The sequence below is a fragment of the Lutra lutra genome, chromosome 16, assembly GCF_902655055.1.
Source record: "Lutra lutra chromosome 16, mLutLut1.2, whole genome shotgun sequence".
Lineage (NCBI taxonomy): Eukaryota > Metazoa > Chordata > Mammalia > Carnivora > Mustelidae > Lutra > Lutra lutra.
Window position 1 is genome coordinate 11,142,235 of NC_062293.1, and position 23,097 is coordinate 11,165,331.

Genomic DNA, 23,097 nt, shown 5'->3' on the forward strand with positions numbered 1-23,097 from the left:
CTTCAATTTCCTATCCAATTCAAACACCGCAGGGTCAGTTTGTGGCCTTACAGTGGGGGTGAAGTGGGTGGGTGGGTGGGCAGTGGTGGGCTTTGCCCTTTTCCCTCTTTTCTAGTCTAACATCTTGGAGTGAAAAGGAGAGAGTGACCTTGCTCTGGACTCCCCACCCCTTTTTTTCTCCACTGCTGGGGCTGGAAGCAGAAAGGAAAGATGGAGAGATTAAGATAGGAAGAAATGGTGCTCTGGAGACATCCTGCTTTCTCTAGTTGTATCTGCTCCCTGTAGCTTCTATGTACGTGGCCACCACAGCCTAGGTGACCTGTGTGATTGTCTTGGGTAGTGTTTAGCTTTGACCTCAGTTCCTTGTGTAGATGAAGATGAACTTGATGACGCTGAGCAGAATTTCCCTTTGATTGCTATGGAGAGGCCCTCACTGTCAAGCTCTCCCCTTGCCCTTGTGCATTGCTTGATGTGGCCATCATGCAGGCAGTTAACAACTTCCACCCCTGCCTTAACCTCCATGCCTCTTCAGAAAGAACTGTGAGAACTGTTGAGTGCCTCTTGCATGCTGTTGGGAAGCTACAGAGATTTGGGGTGAGGTGGGGGCTGTCCCACGTTCTTCATAGCACCAATTCACCTATTTGAATGACTTAGTTAAGATTAAGCACAAATGAACTGTGTGTGCAATTGCCAGCAGCTCACATGTTCTGCATGATTTCAGGAGCACATGTCTTATGAGCATGGGTACCTGAGTAACTCCTTCTTCTGGATCCCGGTGGCAGCCTGTTTCACTCCATACATTGCAATGAGCAGCGTCGGTGACTATAAGGTAAGGAGATTTAACAAAGTCCTTGCATGTTCTTATTACTCAGAGACCCCATCTCTGCTCTATGACTGTACATTTAGAGTACAGTACATTTGGAGGGGGGGGACACTCCAAATTTACGTGCTTGAAACAATGTGTCATCCCGCATTTTATTATTTTATTTATTTATTTTAATTTTTTATTTCTTTTCAGCGTAACAGTATTCATTGTTTTTGCACCACACCCAGTGCTCCATGCAATCCATGCCCTCTCTAATACCCACCACCTGGTTCCCCCAACCTCCTACCCCCCGCCCCTTCAAACCCCTCAGATTGTTTTTCAGAGTCCATAGTCTCTCATTGGTTCCAATTTCTCTCAACTCCCTTCTCCTCTCCATCTCCCCATGTCCTCCATGCTATTTGTTATGCTCCACAAATAAGTGAAACCATATGATAATTGACTCTCTCTGCTTGACTTATTTCACTCAGCATAATCTCTTCCAGTCCTGTCCATGTTGCTACAAAAGTTGGGTATTCATCCTTTCTGATGGAGGCATAATACTCCATAGTGTATATGGACCACATCTTCCTTATCCATTTGTCTGTTGAAGGGCATCTTTAAGATTCTATTTATTTATTTGACAGACAGAGATCACAAGTAGGCAGAGAGGCAGACAGAGAGAGAGGAGGAAGCAGGCTCCCTGTGGAGCAGAGAGCCCGTTGCAGGGCTCGATCCCAGGACCCCAGGATCATGACCTGAGCCGAAGGCAGAGTCTTTAACCCACTGAGCCACCCAGGCGCCCCTCATCCAGCATTTCAATACAAGGTTGGCAAATATGAAGAAAATGCTATTCTTCTTAAACAGCGGTGAGACCTCGGGAAGGACAGCGGAGGAGGTATCATCAGCTAACAGGGAATGGCAGCTTTCATCTGGTTTATCGCTGAGATTTTTATTGGTAGCCATGACCCTTTGACATTATCACAATGCCTCTTGGCGATGGTTTTTGCTTCGAGGTGGTGGTGAAGTTACAGTGAAACAGTCCTAACCAATTCATCCCAGAACTTTGGCTTATTGTTGAAAAAGACTGCCCCTTTCAAGATGCATTTTAGCTTCATTCAGTTGGAACATATTTGTACTAAATTTTTTTTAAATATTTATCTAAAATCCAAATGTAATTGGAAACTCCATGATATTAATACCTTTCTCCTTAGCCTCCATGGCCAGCTAATGGTGAAGTCATGGAATTTGCTTCTGAAATCTACCTAAAATCTTCCCACGTTCCTCCATCTCTCCTACAACACCCTGGTCAGAGCCACTATCATCTGTGTCCTGGATGAGCACATCAGCCTCCTTAAATGCTTACTATGGCTCCTCATTAGTCTTCTCCTTACCCATTCTCCACCCAGTGGGACAGAACAAGTACTTAAACACACACGTCCGACCACACTGATGACTCACTTAAGTCCCTCCACTGGTTTCTTGGCAAACCAAGGAGCAAGAATGAAATCCCTGCTGTAGCCTGAAAATCAGTGCATGAACTGGACTCCGATGTCTCTCTCCACTTTGATATGATGCCACTATTACCTCGATAATTATGTCCAACCAACTGGATTCTTTCCAGTTTCTTAAGAGGGCCAACTGTACCCACTACAGGTCTTCTCTCCTGTGTTCTCTGTCTGCTGTGCTCCCTACCTGTCACCTGTGCAACTCCTACTCACCACTTAGACCCCCACTCAGGCCCTTCACAAGGGAACCTTCTCTGACAGACCCCCTAATTACAATTCACCTCTCCTATGACCCTTATCTTAACACTTTTACTTTTACTTCTTAAATTTTAGTTTTCACAATTTTAATTATGTAGCTATCACTACCCTTATTTGCATATCACCTTTATCTCTTTTGGCCCCTGCAACTTGACCTCCACCAGAGCCCCATAACCAACACAAAGCACATGATGTGCTCAGTAAACATATATTGAACATATTAATGAACAGGAAAAGTCCAGCTCTCTAACGCATCCTAGCTATCATTCTCTTTCCTGAATTTTTTTCCAGGTACACTTCCCTTTCCAGAATATTTATCTCCATTCTAACTTTTTTCCTAAAGAATGTCTTTATATAGACTCAGTTTAAGATTTAAAATTTTCATTGCTTTTGTGCTTCTGTTAAAATTCAAGTAATATTTTAAGCCTTGTGTTAAGACAATCACCACAACAATATAACTTAGAGCGGGTCACAATATCAAAATCTACTTACTAGTTTTCATGCATAATAATGAAAAATGTGCTTTATTCAAGACAATAAGTGTCTTATCTTTTTTTTTTAATTTTTTTATTTTTTCAGCATAACAGTATTCATTATTTTTGCACCACACCCAGTGCTCCATGCAATCCGTGCCCTCTACAATACCCACCACCTGGTGCCCCCAACCTCCCACCCCCCACCCCTTCCAAATTCTCAGATCGTTTTTCAGAGTCCATAGTCTCTCATGGTTCACCTCCCCTTCCAATTTCCCTCAACTCCCTTGTCCTCTCCATCTCCCCTTGTCCTCCATGCTACCTGTTATGCTCCACAAATAAGTGAAACCAAATGATAATTGACTCTCTCTGCTTGCAATAAGTGTCTTATCTTTATCTTATTAGTTTTAACAGACATCTTCTTATGCCAACCTAAAAAGATAGTAATAAAATTGACTTGTTAGAAGATCATTTCTTAGACCTAAAATAAAATGCCAATTATAAAAGGACTGTTTATACCCAGCATAAATTTGAAGACTCTTACAGGGAATTTGTAGACCTACATCTCTGGAATCTTTGTACAATTTACAAGTCTCCGTTAGTGTCCAAAGGAAGAGTAGCTTTGCAAAGAAAAGAACAGGCATCTTAATGAGGCAATGTCCAGTCATTCCATGACGGAATGTGGGCTGGTTTTGTTGTTGCATTTCTCCTTTGGACAATGAGGTCACCATGCAATATGGAGCACCACCAATCCTCCCGAAAGGAGGAGTGTGGCCGGTAACAGTGTCATTTACTGTATCAATATAATACACTAAAGGAACACACACACAAAAATGAAAGATTATGTGACCACATGTTTGCAGTTTCTCAAGCCTCAGCTACTCAGCACTTTTGATAATTCTTCCTTTTCTTTCCCAGAGAAAAGCTTACTCCCAGCTACGGATTTCAGGCCTCTACCCTTCTGCTTACTGGTTTGGCCAGGCACTGGTGGATATTCCCCTCTACTTCTTGATCCTCCTTCTGATGCAAATAATGGATTATGTTTTTAGTCCAGATGAGATTATATATATAATTCAAAACCTGTTAGTTCAGGTAAGTGGCAAAAATTATGAGATAGTTTTATTAGACTATATTTCATGAATGCAATGACATTATTTTTTAAAAAGATTTTATTTATTTATTTGACAGAGACCACAAGTAGGCAGAGAGGCAGGCAGAAAGAGAGAGGGGGGAAGTGGGCTCCCTGCTGAGCAGAGAGCCTGATGCAGGGCTTGATCCCAGAACCCTGGGATCACAACCTGAGCCAAAGGCAGAGGCTTTAACCCACTGAGCCACCCAGGCACCCCTGAAATGACATTATCAATCTTAAACTAAAGAATTTCAAATTACCTTTGCTATAGCATAGTTTGGAAAGTTGAGGTTTCGGTATGAATGCTTTCCTAGGTTTGGATTTACCTTATCCAACCTTAATATTTCTATTTTCAGATCTTGTGTAGTATTGGATATGTCTCATCTCTGGTTTTCTTGACATATGTGATTTCATTCATTTTTCGCAACAGGAGAAAAAATAGTGGTATTTGGTCATTTTTCTTCTTAATTGTAAGTATGCACACAGTTCATATTATTTGATTTTTAAATCATTTTTAAATAATTTTAAGAATATGTATTTTAAAGGCACAATCCACAAGAAGGACAGTGTCAAACTGAAAAGCTGCTGCAGAGCAAAGCAATCAATAAAATGACAGGGAAGCCTATGAAATGGTGAAAATATTTATAAACCATGTATCTGGTAAGGGGTTAATATCTAAAATATGTAAGGAAATTTTATAACTCAATAGCATAATAATAATAATAATAATAGTAACAGATATGTGAAAACAAGCTCAATATGACTCATCATCAGGGAAATGCAGATCAAAACCCCAATGAGATATCACCTCACACCTGTTAGGCTATCAAGAAAAACACAAAAGGTAAGAAATATTCTCAAGGATGTAGAGAAGAGGGAATACTTTACACTGTTACTGGGATTGTAAAGTGGTGCAGCCACTATGCAAAAAATATGGAGTTTCCTCAAAAATTAAAAAAATAGAATTACTGTATGATCCAGGTATGTACCTCTGGGTATCTATCTGAAGGAAATGAAATCATTATCTCTTAGAGATGTGTGCTCCCCATGTTTATTGGAAACAACCTAATTGTCCACTGACATAAAAAGAAGGAACTGCTGCCCCTTGTAGGATTAACCTTGAGGAGATTAGGCTAAGTGAAATAAATCAGACAGAAAAAGACAAATACTGTGTGATCTCATGTATGTGTGGAATCTAAAACACCATCCTTATCAAAACAGAAAGGAATGCTGATTACCAGGGGCTGTGGGTGAGGGAAATGGGGAGATGTTGGTCAAAGGGTATAAACTTTAAGTTATTAGACGGAGAAGTTGTTGGGATCTAATGTACAGCGTGATGATGATAGTTAACAATACTGTATTATACACTTGCAAGTTGCTAAGAGAGTAGATCTTAAGTGTTCTCATTGTAACAACAACAAAAAGGTAACTATGTAAGGATAGGGGTGTGTTAACTAACCTTATTTTGGTAATTGTTTCACAGTGTATATGTGTATCAAATGATCACATTGTACATTTTAAACTTACACAATGGAATATGTCAATTAGATCTCAAAAAACAGCGTGGGGGAAAGGAGAACCATTTAAGGATTAAACTAATTGGCGCAGGAGACAAACCATGAGAGACTTTGGATTCTGAGAAACAAACAGGGTTTTGGAGGGGGGAGCGGTGGGGTGTTGGGTGAGCCTGGTGGTGGGTATTAAGGAGTGCACATATTGCATGGAGCACTGGGTGTGGTGCATAAACAATGAATGATGGAACACTGAAAAAAAATTAAATAATAAATAAATAAAAATAATTTAAGAAAATTTAAAATGCTATAAAACCACTGGTAGGGAACACTGAATTCTGTTAAAGATGCATAAAGTTGAATAACTTTGGGAATCATAAATATATATAAAATATATATTTACATATAATATATGTAATATTTATATATAATATATATAAATATTTATATATATTTAAGATATATATATAATTCACAAAGTGTAATATTTCCTTTTATAAAGTGAACATAACTTTAGTACAAATCCTAAGAAAAAGAGAGTAAAAAAGAAAATCATTGATAAATTAATTTGGAAAATCAAAGACAGTTCTCTAAATAAAAAGATGACAAAGCAGAAGTAAATTAAAAGAAGAAGACTAGTTCAGTATGATTTATTTCAAATTACAATGATGATCCACTATTAGGAGCTATCAAACTAACAGAGGAAAACTGTATCAGTTAAGAAAATACCATACCATTCCTTTAAAAATGTCCAATAAAAAGTATAAGCACAGGAAGGACAAATTGCTAAAAACCAATGACAAATATTATAGGACATAGTAAACTTATGCAGCTATTCACCTAATATCAGCAATAAAACAAGGACACCTACAGTAATTAATTAAAGCACCCCGTGTGCATGAGGAGGTCTAACATACACACCCATCCCTGTTTGTAAGAGCATAGACTGTCACCACCTTTTTGAAAAATAACCTGTTAGTAACTGTTGACAATGTGAATCCACATAAATCTTAACCTGCATTTACACTTCTCAGAATCTTTCCTAAAAGACTAAGAGTGTTGGAGCAACTGGGTGGGCACAGTTAGTGAGGCACCAGACTCTTGGTTTCAGCTCAGGTCATGACCTCAGGGCTATGAGATTGAGCCCCGTGTCTGGCTCTATGCTCAGTGTGGAGTCTGCTTGAGGATTCTCTCTCCCTCTCCCTCTGCCCCTCCCACTTGTGCTCACACTCTGTCTTTCTCTCTAAAACAAAATAAATAAATCTTTAAAAAATAAAGATAAAGAGTGCCAATAGATAAGGATTTAGGTAGGCCATTATTTATAGGAGCAGAGAAATTGGAACAACACGTTTTCTGAAGGCAAAATTATTGAATTCTTGCACATCCTTTCAAAGAAATACTATGCAGCTGTGAAAATGAATACTGGTATGTTTAAATCCAAGCAGATGTCTGTGATCTCCTGTGAAATGAAACAAAAGGAGAAGACTGAGCAATGTGTGAAAAAGATCCCTCTTGTCAGAATCTGAATTTCAGCAAGAACTCCAAATGATTTGCAAGCACATTGAATTTGAGAGCCCTGTTGTGTCTTAAAAATATCATAGTCAGTCAAATACAGAATTCTGACACAATCTTGTGCTGCAAAGAAAAAAAAATGGTGGTAATACTGCCTTGTGAGGGAAAGCTGAAAATAAGAACATTTACAAGATGAATTCCCACCCTCTTGGAAAACATCCTAAAATTCAGATTTTTTTACACGTTAGTGAAATTAAGCTATACTTTTTTTTTCTTTTAGATCACCATCTTCACAATAGTTGCTACAGATATAAATGAATATGGATTTCTAGGGTTATTTCTCTGCACTATATTAATACCACCTTTCTCACTGATTGGTTCTCTGTTCATTTTCTCTGAGGTAAGTAATTTCATGCCTGTCCTTAGGTCATGAAGTGTGCGGCCACTGGAGATATCTACAAAACTCAAAGTCTCTGTCTTTGGAAAGACCGTTCTTTTACAAAGGCAAGAGTCACATTATTTAATAAGAAGCTCTGCCTTGGTTCATGAAGGTCAAAGGCATCTTTGCAGTGGTAGAATTTTATAGTTCTCATGATAACCCTCTCTCCTGGGAACAAATGACCCTGCTGGGAGGCTAATGAGCTATGCTTTTTCTGTTAATTTTGGACATACTGGTTTTAAGTTTCCTAATGGGCATACAATGGGAAATGCCAAATAGCCAGCAGGATGTATGAATCTGAAATACTGCTTGTGGTTGCTCGACACGCATCAGCACATAAATGATATCTAAAGCGATGGCACTAGATAATATAACCTACAGAACAAATATAGTTTGAATAAAAAGTGGGCCAAAGATTTGGCCTTGACTCCAAACTTTAAAGATTGGTCAAAAGAGTTAGCAAGTCAGGTTGAGGAGGAGACCATGAGGTAGAAGAAAAAGTGAAGGATGGTTGTGCACCAGAATCTCTTCTCAGAAACTCTCCTTAAACACTTAAAGTGTCTGTATGGGCAGATATGTTCCAGGTGGCAATAAAGAATGTTTTAGGCAGAAGAGAGTGATTCATCCATCAAACAAGAGGTCTAGAAAGTTGATGACTGAGAAGAGACCACTGGATGGAGACCACATGGAAGTCATTGGTGATATTAATCAGATAGAATTCAAGGGAAGGGTGAACACCAAACCTAACTAGAGTGAGCTTAGTAGATACTGTGAGATGAGAAGGTAATGCAGGGGTAGAGACACCTATTTCTAGTTTTGCTGAAAAGAATAACAGAGATGGAAAAGTAGATGAATGAGAAGAATACATTTCCATTTAAGAAGGGAGATAACATGCTTATAAGAGAGAAGTTTCTGATGAAAAGAGAGACATGAACTACTTAAGAAGTCTGACTCCTTGAATAGCTGAGGAAAAAAAAAAATATATGGTATGGTGCCCAAGCAGAGAGGTTGCTTTCCATCATAGCAGGAACATTCTATCTCTTTATCAAGACCATAGCCAGAGGCAAATAGTTTAGTGGCTTGGATGGTAATAAGACGCATGATTCTCTTCTGAGTGATCCTACTTTCTTATGGAAAGAGATGACGTTTTTAACTTAGAGTGAGGTGAACAGGGGTGTTGGGATGTTGAGGATAGAGGAAAGGATGTGAACAATTATTTCAGAAAGTAGGTCAGAAGAATTGATAGGCAGTGCTAAAAGATCCCTTGCCCTACTTTCCAAGTGTAGTCAGCAAAGCTGATAGTTTTTCTTATCATAGTCTCCTTCCCAGATACCGTTCAGGGCAGGTGGAGTTACTTTCAATCAGGGTTAGCGTTTTGCCAAGGGAGTCTGACAAAGGAAAGAATAACTAAGCAGTGGTTCCTTATAAGGAGGGATTGTAGCAACAGACCATGGATTCTATGCGGAATGAAGAATTAAGGAAATGAGGGGGTTTATGGACAGCGAGACAGTGGTGGGGTTGGTGGGTTGGAGGGTCACCAACTCCAAATTATGGAGTAAGGAGAGTAGAGTGACAAAGCTGAAAAAATAAAATATGGTAGATAGGGCAAAGATAGGGGGCTTAAAGTTGATTTTGGGTGTAGTAGTGTCCGGAAGCAGGTGACCAAGTCACATAGGAGAATAAGATCATTTGAAATAATGTCAGGGTCCTGGCAAACCATTCAAGGAGAAGAACACAATCATCTTTTCTAGATGGCTATGATAGAAACGGATGGCTATGATAGAGATTTACTAAGTCAGCTCACCATTGCTCAGAAAAAAGTCCTGGGAAATGAAGCTCAAGAAGCAAAATTGGCCTTTTACTCTTTATTTACTAAGAAGTAGGGGGACATTTCAAAATGTATTGTGAATCTGATGAAAATCATGCACTTACATGTTGTGCATGAATTTATGTGTATTACGCATGTGTTGTAAATCTAATGAAAACCGTGCAGAACTGTAGGTGAAGAGCTTTGTAGCATGAGTGATTGTCATGGTTATTCTTAAGAGTGGATAGAGTAAGGGACGAGCTATGTAATGGTTCTTAGGGAAGGAGCACAGATTTAGGAAGAAAGGCAGGTAAAAGTTAGAGGAAAGGGTTTGTCTTAAGATAAATCTTGCCTATAGCTTCAGTGGATCCTGCCAGCACCACCCAGGGTTTTTCCTAGCAAGGCAAATCCTGCCAACTCCCAATGTTCTAAGAGCATCTGAGCCTCTAGTCCAGCACAGCGGAAGAGGTCACTGAGTGACCCTGCAAGCCAAGAAGACACATAGCGAGGTCAGAAGTAGACTTTTACCTGATGCACCAGAGAGAACACTGGCAAGGTCATTTAAAGGACATTGTGTGTCTTATGTGAGATGAGATTCGAGAACAGATAAAGGTTCATCTAAACTTACCTTTCCTCATTTTACAGATTTCTCCTGACTCCGTGGATTACTTAGGGGCTTCAGAGCATCAAATCGTGTTCCTGGCACTGCTAATAGTAAGAATACATTTCCATTTAGATGTTCTTGCATGAGGGGGACACATTTGTTTGCTTAGCATTAAGTTAAAAAGTTTAACTTTGGCACTTGAAAACACAGTATTTTAGGCATCTGAAGCAACACACACACACACACAAACACACACACACTTTAAAATCTGGACCACTATTTTTATAACAATCATTTGACATGGAGTTTAGAGCCCAAACTCTCAATGGTGTGATTAGTCCCAGTACCAACTTACTACTGTCTTGTCTGTTGTGGCTTCTCTGAAGAGCTAGCTCTGAGAGTTTCACTGGACATTAAAAGATTGTCTTTCAAACTTGTCAAAATGTTATCAGATCTGTCTTTGTACATACAGTCAAACTCCTTAAATAAATTCCAGTATTGAATTTGCTGTTTTTTATGGTGATTTCTAACACTGATTGTTTTTTTATCCCCTTAGCCTTACCTTCATTTTTGCATATTCGTTTTTGTTCTCCGGTGTCTGGAAGTGAACTTTAGAAAGAAATCAATGAGAAAAGATCCCGTGTTCAGGTTGAGAAAATTTAAATATGATTTCATGTTTTATTTTAATCTTCATTGTTTAAAAATATTTTAATGTGCTTAAGCTAATTAAGTAAAAATTACCGCACAGGATTTTTTTTTAGGAATTGTGTAGTGTACAAAATTATTCTAATTCATGATACTTTAATTATTCTAATTTCATGATACTTACAATCTAGGGAGGGAAACCACATTAACACACATGAGACACTGAAAAATTAAGGAATACCATAATTTCACTGACATACTAAAAGAAAGTTATATACGGAAGATAAAATCTTTAAAATAATGGGTAAATATAGATAAACAATTGGTAAGTGTAGCCAGTCCAGGAAGGTAGAAAAAAGCAGAAGCTGATATAAATGCCAACTTCCTATAGATTGAGAGGACAGCTGGAAAGAACTTACAGGTTTGTACTGGAAGATAATGAAAAATTAAAGCTAAATTTTGGAGGGTTTTGGAGTACAGAAGCATAGGGAAGATTTTGCAAATTACATAATGGGAAATCAAGACAGCTATGTTTTGGAAACCTCGTCTAACTCACAAAATATGAATCCAGTTCAAGTGTAAAGTAGGTAGTAGAGCAGGAGCATGACAAGGTGACAGCCATATTTTAGGAGATCGGCAGACATCAACCATTTGCGATGGCATGAAGGAGGGAGATGAGCATAAGCAGTAATCAGTGGTAGGGGTGATGAAGGAAAGAACTGGGTGGATAGCAGTCAGGAAGGAGTGATTCTGAAACATATCTCTAAGAAGTGACAGTGCTCACTTACTGGTGATTACGTGTCCTGGATTTTTCTGAGATGCATCTCGAATTCCAAATGTTTCAATCCACAGTTCTCTCAAAGTCTTCAGAATTCCAAAATACCTGTGCCAAAATTACGGTTCCTAGATGCCTTTCTCACACAACTATGCCCGAAAATCATTTGCCAGAGAGTGTGTCCTGTTTTATTTATTTATTTTTTTTAAAGTCACAACAGACAAAGAAAAGTAAAACTAGGGAAAAAGCAAGAGTAGCATCATTTGACTTGTTGATGGAAACCAGGCTCTTTACAAGGCAGATGGCGCAGAGCCGAAAAATGGGGGTTGTACTGTTCTCGGAGTGAATCTATTCACATAATTGAGAGCAGTCTACAGCAAGCTCATTATTTTTGCTGCAAGTTTTTCAACTGGAGACCAGTTACTCTCGCACTGTTTTGATTTTAGAATTTCCCCAAGAAGCAGTGGCATTTTCCCAAACCCAGAAGAACCCGAAGGAGAGGATGAAGATGTTCAGATAGAAAGAAGGAGAACCACAAATGCTAGGACCATTGCAGACTTTGATGAGGTAGAACGATGAACAACGTTCATCTGAATATTTTGAAAAACACCTTGCGGTTCTTCTGTCCTTACAGAGCTCATTCCTTGACTTCGCAGAATGTGCAATGTCCCCAGAGATAGGAGAACCAGGGGATACACACCCATACCCACAGACACAGACTTGTTAATTCCTTTTCCAGGGTTGTAGTTTGGGTAAGAAAAGCTACACATTACAAAACCTAAGCAAGTAAGACTTTGTGAGTTTCATGGACTGAGTAAAGCTTATTGGAAGATGAGAGAGTCCATCTGAGATGTTTGTGTGTTTGTGTGCATGTGTGCGTGTGTGAGTGTGTGTCTGAACAGTCCTACTGGTTTGGTGGATGTCTCTGTTCCTGTTTTCTGAGAAAGGTCAAGCATAGATCACGCAATATGATACAAATGTTATTTCCCTGTAGGAATATAGACTGGGAGAGTTGACTTGAACATGGCAGTTTCTGGGGAAAGAACTTGTCTGAGTCATGATTCTGTACAGGGAAAAATGTGGTTGTAGGGAATGTGGTGCACTCACTCATTTCAAGGTAAGAATAAAGCCCCATTGTTACTTTCTTGTCTCTACAGAAACCCGTCATCATTGCTAGCTGTCTGCGGAAGGAATACACAGGCAAGAAGAAAGACTGCTTCGCTAAGAGGAAGAAAAAAGTGGCCATAAGAAATGTCTCTTTCTGTGTTAAAAAAGGTTGGAGAAACTAGATTTAATGTTTAAAGCTATCTTGACCTCCTGAGACAAGGTCTTTGGGAGGGAATAATAGTATCTGAATTGGGGGCCATCTGTTGATAATCATGAAAGGCAGCCTGTCACCCACAGGCACGTGCAGAACCCTCCTGCTTAAAAGCCTCGGTTATGATAACAATGTTTTCTCTTGGTCTGAGAAGACAGTTCTGTCTGTTCTGTTGAAATAGGCAAACAAACAAAAAAAGAACAACTGCAAAAAAAAAAAAAAAAAAAGAAGGCAGTCTTTCTGTTAAGAAGGATGCTGTAGCTTTTGAAGGAGTATCGTTAATTTCACAACAGGAATGCACCCAGGAGGAACTCACTGGGGCACAGCAGTGCAGTCTCTATTCTAAAGAACACATTTTGGGGAAGTGTCCATTAAATGCGACAGACTTGAGATAAAAATTTGTTTCCGTTCCAGCATCTTAGTGGCTGTGTGACGATGGGTAAGTTATGTATCCTCCTTACCCCTCAGTTTCTTTGCCTATAGAATGAAGCCAGTAACAACACCTATGTGTGTGTGTGTGTGTGTGTGTGTGTGTGTGTGTGTGTGTGTGTGTGAAGAACAGATGAATTAATACATCTGTGCACTCGACAGAGAGCCTGACACATAGTGAGCCCTCCAGGAGTATTTGCCTCTAGGTTTATTATAATTATTTGACGTTATAATTCTAAGCATACCTGTTTCTTTCAGGTGAAGTTATAGGGCTCTTAGGATACAATGGAGCTGGTAAAAGTACAACTATTAAGATGATAACTGGAGATACAAATCCAACTGCAGGACAGGTCAGTAAACCACACAGAAATAGGGTCCTTAATGCTGCCTCGAACAAGCTCTAACCTGTGAACATTGATGATAGTCTCAAAAATATATAAATGATCCTTTCTTATGAATCCATTGAGTTATGCATAGAATGAGAGGATGAATTAAAAACTTCTCACCTTAATTCCAAAACTAGTAGCACGCCATGTTACTGACACCATATGTTCCATTGGATGAAAAGTAGTGACATTAAGGGGCGCCTGGGTGGCTCAGTGGGTTAAGCCGCTGCCTTTGGCTCAGGTCATGATCCCAGGTCCTGGGTTCGAGCCCCACATCGGGCTTTCTGCTCAGCAGGGAGCCTGCTTCCTCCTCTCTCTCTGCCTGCCTCTCTGCTTACTTGTGATTTCTCTCTGTCAAATAAATAAATAAATAAATCTTTAAAAAAAAAAAAAAGAAAAGTAGTGACATTAAAAGGAAATGTTTTGGTAAAAGTAAAGCTGAATACTAGCTTTATTCGGGTCAGGGATCTTTGGGTTTTTTTTACTTTTTATTTTTTGACTTATGGATCCTGAGAATTTGTTGAATTAAATTGCTAAGATCTGGGATTTATTCAGAAAACAGATCATAGATGGGGGGGGGGGAAGGATTGTCTAAATTCCCAATCAAAAACTAGAATGGTGGGGCGCTTGGGTGGCTCAGTGGGTTGAGCTGCTGTCTTCGGCTCAGGTCATGATCTTGGGGTCCTGGGATCAAGTCCCGCATCGGGCTCTCTGCTCAGCAGGGAGCCTGCTTCCCTCTCTCTCTCTCTCTGCCTGCCTCTCTGCCTGCCTCTCTGTCTACTTATGATCTCTCTCTGTCAAATAAATAAATAAAATCTTTAAAAAAAAAAAACTAGAATGGTATGTGAATGCCACTTGGCGGTACATCTAGACCAAGTGGGATAAAATGATGGACAGACGTCCTCAGGGACCACAACACTGAGGAGGAGCTGCTGTTGACGTTTGACAGAAGGTTGAGGGCAGAGGGAGGGGCCATAAAGAGAGATTTTCTAGCAGTGTGGATTGCAACAGAGGTTTCCAAATTGTCTCTCCTCACATAGCAGACAGAACGGCCCATAAAAGATGCCACTGAGGTCATGTCACTGTCCTGCTTATCATCCTTCAGTTAGAATTGATCCAAAACCTTTAGCATGGCCAAAAAAAGGCCCTGTGAGATCTGGGCTTTGCTCACTTTTGCTGACATTGGCCTTTGGTCATTGTCCTTCTGTAGGACCTTCCATTGGCTACAGTGTTTCTCCTTCGGGTTTGCACTTAGTTACCTCCTTCTTGTCACTTTGAAATTTACCTCCCCAAAAGGACTTTCCCTGACTCTACTCATGGCAACCTTGGATCCTCCTTTTTTATTCTTTATCCCATTTATTGCCTCGAAAGCATTAAGCAAGGGGTATAATTCATCCCCATATGGGTCTAGTTGTTTTTATTTTCCATTTCTCTCTCTAGAGTGAACACTCTGTGAGCCCACGTTAACTAGTTCTTTTCTCCACTGTATTTGGAATAGACAGCATAGCGCTGAGGTCAAGGGCTTGGATTCTGAAGGCCGAGTCCAGCTTTAACCTCCCAGGTTTAACTTGTGTGACCTTCTGCAAGTTTCTGAACTCTAAATCAGTTTCTAAAAGTGATACCTGAGTCATATAGGGTTTTTCTAAGGATAAAGTAATTCAAAACACATAAACTGCTTAGATCCTAGCACACAGTAAGCACTGGTACACATCATTTATTTATATTATTATAAAGCACTGTGATTGGCTCATAAAAATAATAAATGCTATTTATTAGTATTTATTGGTTTCTATGTGCCGGACTAGTGCCAAGGACCTTTCATTTATTATCTTAGTTCAGGATTTCCTAAGCTTGGTGCTGGTAACATTTTGGGCTAGCCATTTTTTGCATGTGTGGACCATCCTATGTGGCATGCCTAGCCTCTTGCCATGTGATCCCAGCAGCACCCAATGTACCAACCACAAACATCTCCAGACATTACCAAACGTCCTCTGGGAAGATCGCCCCTGATTGAGAAGCACTGCCATTTTTAATGCTCACAATAAACTTGTGCAACAGACCTTATAATTATAGCTCGTTTAACATTGGGGAAATAGAACCTTCAATGAGTGTCTACTCCTTTGAACGTTGAGATCAGTGAGGGGAGTCAAACAGTGAAAACCCAGTAAGCCACCCTGAAGCCAACCAAGGTAACGGACTTGGAAATCAAACCCTATAGAGATATAGGACAATGTGGAATAGCTTCCTTTTGATTTATTGAGGTTTTGGGTTTTTTTTTTTTTTAGTTTTTTACCATCTTTCTCCTACAGCTAAGTGATCACTGATTTACATTTGCACTCTTAGCAGCCATGTGTGTAAGATGAGGACATCACTAAATTTTGCACTCATGTGCCATACACATGTATACACAATTTTGGACTGAATGCGAAAATGAACTTTCTGTGCAGGTGATTTTGAAAGGGAGCAATGAGGGGGATTCCCTCGGGTTCCTGGGATACTGTCCTCAGGAGAATGTGCTCTGGCCCAACCTGTCAGTGAGGGAACATCTGGAGGTCTTCACCGCCATCAAAGGGTTGGAGAAAGGGGACGCCACAGTCACCATCACACGGTACATGGGGGGAGACACACACGTTCTCCACTGGGGGAATATGATAGGAATGATGTCCACAGAGAATTAAGAAAGGGAGATTCTAACCGATGACACCGCACCTGTGGGAGAAGACTTAGTTATCAAGAAGCCAGTGGAGTGTTGTATTTTCACATGTTAAACCTAGAGAGAACAATTGTATTGATTATTCTTAATATGGAATATTAGTCCATATTAGTCATTGAAAAATATGAACTTGACCACTATAGAAAGCTCCTAAGGCATCTAGGTGGTTTCGATTGCATGATCATTCAGGATACTCTTTTTTAAAACGTCTCTAATGTACTGTTTGTTCCGATTTGCCCATCCCCCACACACATTCCCCTTAGTGTGGGGTTAATGTGGATGGACCCACTGTGTTTCCTCCAGGTTGGCGGATGCGCTCAAGCTGCGGGACCAGCTGAAGCAGCCCGTGAAGGCTTTATCTGAGGGAATAAAGAGGAAGGTAAGAGGGGGGCTCAGCGTCACCCTGCGCACCCCAGGTCGGTGCCAGAGTTGTTGTCCCTCTCGTTGCAGCTCTGCTTTGCGCTGAGCATCCTGGGAAATCCGTCGGTGGTGCTTCTGGACGAGCCCTCCACCGGCATGGACCCCGAGGGGCAGCTGCAAATGTGGTGAGGGGACGTCATGAGTCATCCCAAGGGAACTTGTGAGCCCTATAACAACTGATCTTCAAAATTGTGGTTTATAAGGCAGAAGACAACCCATTATCAGGAAATGCGATATTCAGGGAGGAAAACTCTGATGCCCCTATCACAGTCAATTTTTATTTAAAAAAAAAAAAAGATAATTCTAACACCATAATCCTCTTAAGAATCTTGTTTTCATGATAGATCTTTGGGATATGCATGGCCCATTTTTATACTCAACCACGTCAATCTATTATTCAGTTTCAATTTCTTTTTTTTTTTAAGATTTTATTTATTTGACAGACAGAGATCACAAGTAGGCAGAGAGGCAGGCGGGGGTGGGTGGGTGGAGGGGGCCAGGCTGCAAGGAGCCTGACGCAGGGCTCCATCCCAGGACCCTGAGATCATGACCTGAGCTGAAGGCAGAGGCTTAACCCACTGAGCCACCCAGGTGGCCCCAGTTTCAATTTCTACAGTATCACCTGATACATAGTTCTTACAAGGAAAAAAAATCTCAAATTCTTAGGACTATACAGAAATCTGCTGTTTTGTACTTTAGGGCTTATGTGACTTTTATCATGCTTTTAAATAAGTGTTCCTCATTTTCTTTCTTCCCACTGCTCTCTCAAACATATTCTTGGAACTCAGTATTTTTCTAAATGCACTCTTACCCAATATCATCTTCTACCTTCAGCCCCAGCCATGTTCTGAATTATATACTCTACCCAATAGTTTGGGTATTTACATGACGTTCTCCCTCCAAAAATCATTTCTTTGTCTAAGTCGAATTCACTAGTTGTTTCCTCTGTGCCTGTGAAAGGTATTTCAAAGTCTTCTTATCTTATCTTGAGCATTCCCAGCAGCTAACATTGCCTCTGATCTCCCTTTAGGCAGGCAATCCGGGCCACCTTTAGGAACACGGAGAGGGGCGCCCTCTTGACCACCCACTACATGGCAGAGGCTGAGGCCGTGTGTGACCGCGTGGCCATCATGGTGTCTGGAAGGCTGAGGTGGGTGCCCATTCGAACCCACCCTTGGCCCCCCAGAGGGCCCTGAGCAAAGACGTTGCATTACACAGGGTTATCACTGGCAGGGGCTGGGGTGACTGGCTACTCCCACTCCGCATGGCCCTGGCCTCCTGGGGCTGAGAGTCGACGGCACTCCCTCTGTCTTCTTCTCTTCCTTGACTTCATCCTCTTCCTACCTCCAGGTGTATTGGTTCCATACAACACCTGAAAAGCAAATTTGGGAAAGATTATCTGCTCGAGTTGAAGGTGAAGAACCCCGCCCAGATGGAGCCCCTCCACTGTGAAATTCTGAGACTTTTCCCCCCGGCTGCTCGGCAGGAAAGGTAAGGACAGGTGTTGGCTTGTTTCATCCTTTTGTTTTTCTATTATGGCGAAGAGAAATAAAAGCTTTACTTGATCGTTCTTTTGTTGCTGTTGTTGTTAACTTTATGATAATTGTGATTTAATTAATTAGAGACTACCTCTAATTAATTAATTGTGATTTTATTTATTGATTAATTATTAAAGAAAGGCCCAATTCTAAGGGAATTTCCTTCCGCAAAAGAGAAATAAGAGAGCAAAGTACTGATTGGGAAGCTGATTGTTGTAAGGGAATTCAGATTCCTGACAGCTCTATCATGTGCCAGGTCTTAAGGCATGCATGGACCTAGGTCATCCAGATCCTTTCTAGAGGGTAAAAACATCCTGCATTAAATGTGACCACTTGTCGGAAGCCGAGACCCGGTGCCAGGCATCAGTAAAAGCTCAGTGAGTGGTGGTTCTTAGCATTATTTTTTTTTTTAAAGATTTTATTTATTTATTTGACAGAGAGAGAGATCACAAGCAGGCAGAGAGGCAGGCAGAGAGAGAGGAGGAAGCAGGCTCCCTGCTGAGCAGAGAGCCCGATGCGGGGCTCGATCCCAGGACCCTGAGATCATGACCTGAGCCGAAGGCAGCGGCTTAACCCACTGAGCCACCCAGGTGCCCCTCTTAGCATTATTATTATTATTTGTAATGGCACTTGAGGTCGTTTTCATCATGCCAAATCCTAGCAGTGGAGCCAGACGCTGGTCTTAGTTCTTTGTACTTAAATGCTTTCTCTTCTCACTAAGGAAGAAGGATGATAAGTAATCCTGCCTCTTCCCTTCTTGGGGTACTGCTCGTCTCCTCTGTCTCCCATTCCTCCTGAGAGTAAAAGGGAGCTTTACCGTGAGAGCCCCCTCCTGCTTCTGCTTGAGTAAAGTGACTTCTTGTTGATTAAAGAACATTCCCACTACTACTGTGTCCATGGGTCTGTAGACTCGTACATTGAAACAAATTGTTAGTGACATTGTTGCTGCTTTTTAGACATGCAGGCATCCATGGTTGTCTTCTTGAAATGTGGGGCTCAGTCTCCCTCTCCTTTCCTCGCAGGTACTCCTCCCTGATGGTCTATAAGTTGCCCGTCAAGGATGTGTGTCCCTTATGGCAAGCTTTCTTCAAATTAGAGATAGGTAAGAGTGACTTTTTGGAGATAGGACTCTGGGAAACTGAGAAATTCAGATCTTGTATAAAACCAGCGTAAGAGGTACACGGGCATGAAATTGCGCTGTTATACAAGAAATAAATTAAGACTTTTAATCCAGTGGTTCTCAGTCACCAGGGGTTTGGTACTATCTGTGGATATCTTTGGTTGTCACAAGTGGGGATGAGGTTGGGGAGTGTGACTGATATCTTGCAGGTCAAGGCTGGGGTGGTGCTAAACATCCCACAGTGCACACAGGTCAGCTCCCTCCCGCAGCAAAGAAGGATCAGACCAGAATGTCATTAGTGCCAAGGTTGAGAAGTTGGGACCTAATTGAATGAGACTCTAGAAGGAAGAGATCTTTGGCATTTGGGGCTGGAGTGTCCACAGATCCATTAAAAAAAAAAAAGTCATTTGTTTTTGTCTGTATGTACTCTTTGATAGTGTTTAATGTTGATTAGGCAGTCCGTGTCTGTTGAGGTGGGCTAACCCATAACTCTTCTCTAGACTCTTGGATTGTGATCTTTGTATGCTGCATTGACGTATCAGTATACAAAGCTCTGATTTTGCATATCACACCAGTGTAGGAAATCTGATAAAAAGCTGAACCCCCCATCCCTCTCTCTCTATTTTTTTTTTTAAGTAGGCTCCACACCCAGAGTGGAGCCCAACATAGGAGTTGAACTTAGGACCCTGAGATCAAGACATAGGCTGAAATCAAGAGTCCGACCCTCCACCAGCTGAGCCACCCAGGTGCCCTCTCCCCCTCTTCTTGATCTGTGCTTTCTTATTTGTCACCTGTTAGTCTTTGGAAGCCCCAGATATTCTAGTTCTTAGAGAAGTGTTTCTCCTTGATACAAGGTTACGATTGCCCCAGATAGCTTTTCTTTTTTACTTTCTCCTCCTCTGGTCACCTTTGCTCTAGGGTCCATGTAACCATTTTCCATGGTCGTCATTCTGGCCTAGTGACCAATTTTTTAACCATTTTCACCATCCTGGCCTGGTGACCAATTTTGCATCATTCCCGTGGGAAAGATTCCCACAACTGGTTCAGATCAACATGAAGTGTTTTATGACCAATTAGGAGCAGGGAGGGAGATATTCCAGAAAGGGCTGTGTCTCTAGAGTACAGGGAGCCCTTTCTTCAGAGCCTTCTAACGTTTCTGCTTTTAAACAGGTTCCCTCCCACCTCAGATTCCTTCTGCTGTGTTTCATTTGCTAAAACTAAAGTTCTGCTTAGGAGATGGGGGGGATCCCTAACTTTTTATCACAGTTTTCTACTCCACTGTGTGGTGGAAATGTAAGTTAGCATTTTTTTCCCCCTCCAGATGTTAGGTGAGACACAGTTATCTTCTCAGCTGAAACACAGCTGAATGAGGTAGGCCCCATATTGTGCGAGCACAGTGCATGCCCCATGACAATTCCTGTGTCCTGCTACATTGGCTCATTCTCCCGTAGCATCAGATCACTTTGGGGTATTGCAAACTGCACAGAACTCCACCCTCATGAGCCCCCTCCAGGTCAACATTGCCTAATGCTTGGAGACTTGAAATAGGGAGATGGGTAGGTTGGCTTTCTCTCCTTCTTATCTTATTCCCTCCTCTGCTCATCTGCTGATGTTTTGAGCCTCTTTGGTGTGGAGTGTAAGGGGAGGGAAGAAGAGATAGTATGACTTCTTGATTTGCTTGATTTGCTCATTAGAGCTGGACTACGGCATGAGGGCCTTCTGTGCAGAGAGGAGTTCCTTGAAGATTCCCTCTTCCTTCCCATCTAGAATCTCTGATGAAAGCTACTCTGAGGTGGGAGATGCCTTCTCCTCCTGGTCTCTTGGTCCCTTGCAGCCCCAGGACCACTTCTTGGAATTCCCTTCCCTTTCCAAGAGATCTCTTAGAGGACCTCCCAGATGCAGAGGCTTGGCCTCTCCAAACTCTGAAAGTACAGGGCCATCACTGTGCACAATTGTTGACGTGTTCCCAGACTTGAGGCAAGGATCCAATCCCATGTTCCCAGGTTGCAGGCCAATCCCACCTCTGTCCACTGAGAGGAGAAAGGAAATGCCACAGCAATGTGACAACTGCCCACAAGAAACCTTTGCTTTCTAGTCTCACCTCTCAGTTCATTATTTTTTTTCCTCTTATGCATCTGCACGTTTGGGGATCTTATTCACAAACCACACTGTTAACAGATGGTCAAACTAGGATAATTCGGCAACTTTTGGTTTAGGCAGGGACCATTTGCCAAGGGACAAGGCACTGTGTGATGACCCCGGGCTAGACACAGCAGAAGTGTTGACGTTCTCAGGTCCAAAGGGACTAAGAAAGGAAGCAGTGGCTGGAACCCAGGAGTAGAATCATGTAGAATTTGTGATCTTGTGAGAAGCAGTGACTTTCAGTCAAGGGGCAAAGTTGAGGGAGGGAGTGAAGGAATAAAGGCTTTGACCTCCCCACTCCTCTCTCCCTTCTCATGAGCTGCCACTGGTGGAAACCACCAGAAAGGACCTCTTAAGTCAGCCAGTGGAGCAAAGAGCAGAGTAGAGAGGTTGAAGGCAGATATCGAGGGGCACATGGTAGCATTCCAGAGCAGAGGGAACATCTCTCCACTCAGCCTGCATAGGTGGTCTGGGACCTCACACCATGTTTTCCAGTCTGGAGTGCCCCTGCCCAAACTCTAAGATAATGAGAGAGTATTTCCATCCTGTTACAAGACCACAGGGTGAATTTGCCTTTCCATATTTAGCATATGTGCTGCCTAAGCAAGCACATATCTCAGACAGATCTAGTCTGAGAGTATTTATTACCTTATCTTGCATATTTAAAATCTATTTATATGTAGATTTTGTCCATAACTTGGTAAAACTCTCCAAATAAAAAATAGATGAACTCCTAATGTCTGTCCATCCTTCTGCAGTTAAACAGAGCTTCGACCTGGAGGAGTACAGTCTCTCCCAGTCCACCCTGGAGCAGGTGGGTCGGTGTGAGTGACTCTGTTTCATCCGTGCCCTTTAGGGATACCGTGTGCATACGCCTTGCACTCACTCAGAGTGACAGAAGGCAGCGTAACCTCTCTCTCTCTTCATTTCTTGTCCATCTCAGGTTTTCCTGGAGCTCTCCAAGGAGCAGGAGCTGGATGACTTTGATGAAGAACTTGACTCTTCGGTGAAGTGGAAGCTCCTCCCACAGGAAGACCGTTGAAGTCCCAAATACCCTATTTTTTAAAAAAATCTTATGCCTCTTTTTAAATATAATATTTTATATCATTAATATATCTTATCTCAGATATGATACAAAATGCTTTTGGAATTCATGTCACTATTTTTCTCAATAACATGACGTCTATCAGGACTAAGGAGAAAAGTCAGTGAGAACAATCTTGAAACTGACCATGGGGGCCTCTGTGCCAACAACTAAACCCCACATGTCATAGGGAAGTAAATTAAAAATGCATTCATTACAAAATGTTTGGGCTTCTCAAGATGATACAGAGATTGCTTTATTTTCTTTGCTTGAACATCAAAATATTGAATATTTTCTTATCCTTTTGAATGAAGTAAGGACAAAGTAAGACCCAATCTTGATTTAGGGGGGAGAGAGCCAGTGACTGCAGAATAACATGGTATTTGCTTTTTTTTTTTAAGTTTTTATTTAAATTCCAATTAGTTAACATACAGTGTAATATTAACTTCAGCTGTACAATACGGTGACACAGCACTTTCATACA

General features: G+C 41.3%; 1 protein-coding gene across 1 annotated transcript in view; it reads left to right on the forward strand.

Moving 5' to 3' along the window:
- Positions 1 to 22,589, forward strand: part of ABCA9 (ATP binding cassette subfamily A member 9) — a 63,642-nt gene extending 41,053 nt beyond the window's left edge. The window contains exons 24-40 of the mRNA XM_047706646.1: positions 722 to 829; positions 3,960 to 4,133; positions 4,527 to 4,640; positions 7,474 to 7,593; positions 10,085 to 10,153; positions 10,600 to 10,691; positions 11,910 to 12,030; positions 12,621 to 12,738; positions 13,469 to 13,560; positions 16,044 to 16,204; positions 16,613 to 16,688; positions 16,760 to 16,854; positions 17,760 to 17,879; positions 18,080 to 18,220; positions 19,290 to 19,369; positions 22,288 to 22,343; positions 22,473 to 22,589. Coding sequence (XP_047562602.1) covers positions 722 to 829; positions 3,960 to 4,133; positions 4,527 to 4,640; positions 7,474 to 7,593; positions 10,085 to 10,153; positions 10,600 to 10,691; positions 11,910 to 12,030; positions 12,621 to 12,738; positions 13,469 to 13,560; positions 16,044 to 16,204; positions 16,613 to 16,688; positions 16,760 to 16,854; positions 17,760 to 17,879; positions 18,080 to 18,220; positions 19,290 to 19,369; positions 22,288 to 22,343; positions 22,473 to 22,571 — 1,836 coding nt within the window. The 3' untranslated portion in view covers positions 22,572 to 22,589. The remainder of the gene's footprint in view (positions 1 to 721; positions 830 to 3,959; positions 4,134 to 4,526; positions 4,641 to 7,473; positions 7,594 to 10,084; positions 10,154 to 10,599; positions 10,692 to 11,909; positions 12,031 to 12,620; positions 12,739 to 13,468; positions 13,561 to 16,043; positions 16,205 to 16,612; positions 16,689 to 16,759; positions 16,855 to 17,759; positions 17,880 to 18,079; positions 18,221 to 19,289; positions 19,370 to 22,287; positions 22,344 to 22,472) is intronic.
- Positions 22,590 to 23,097: the final 508 nt, after the last annotated feature.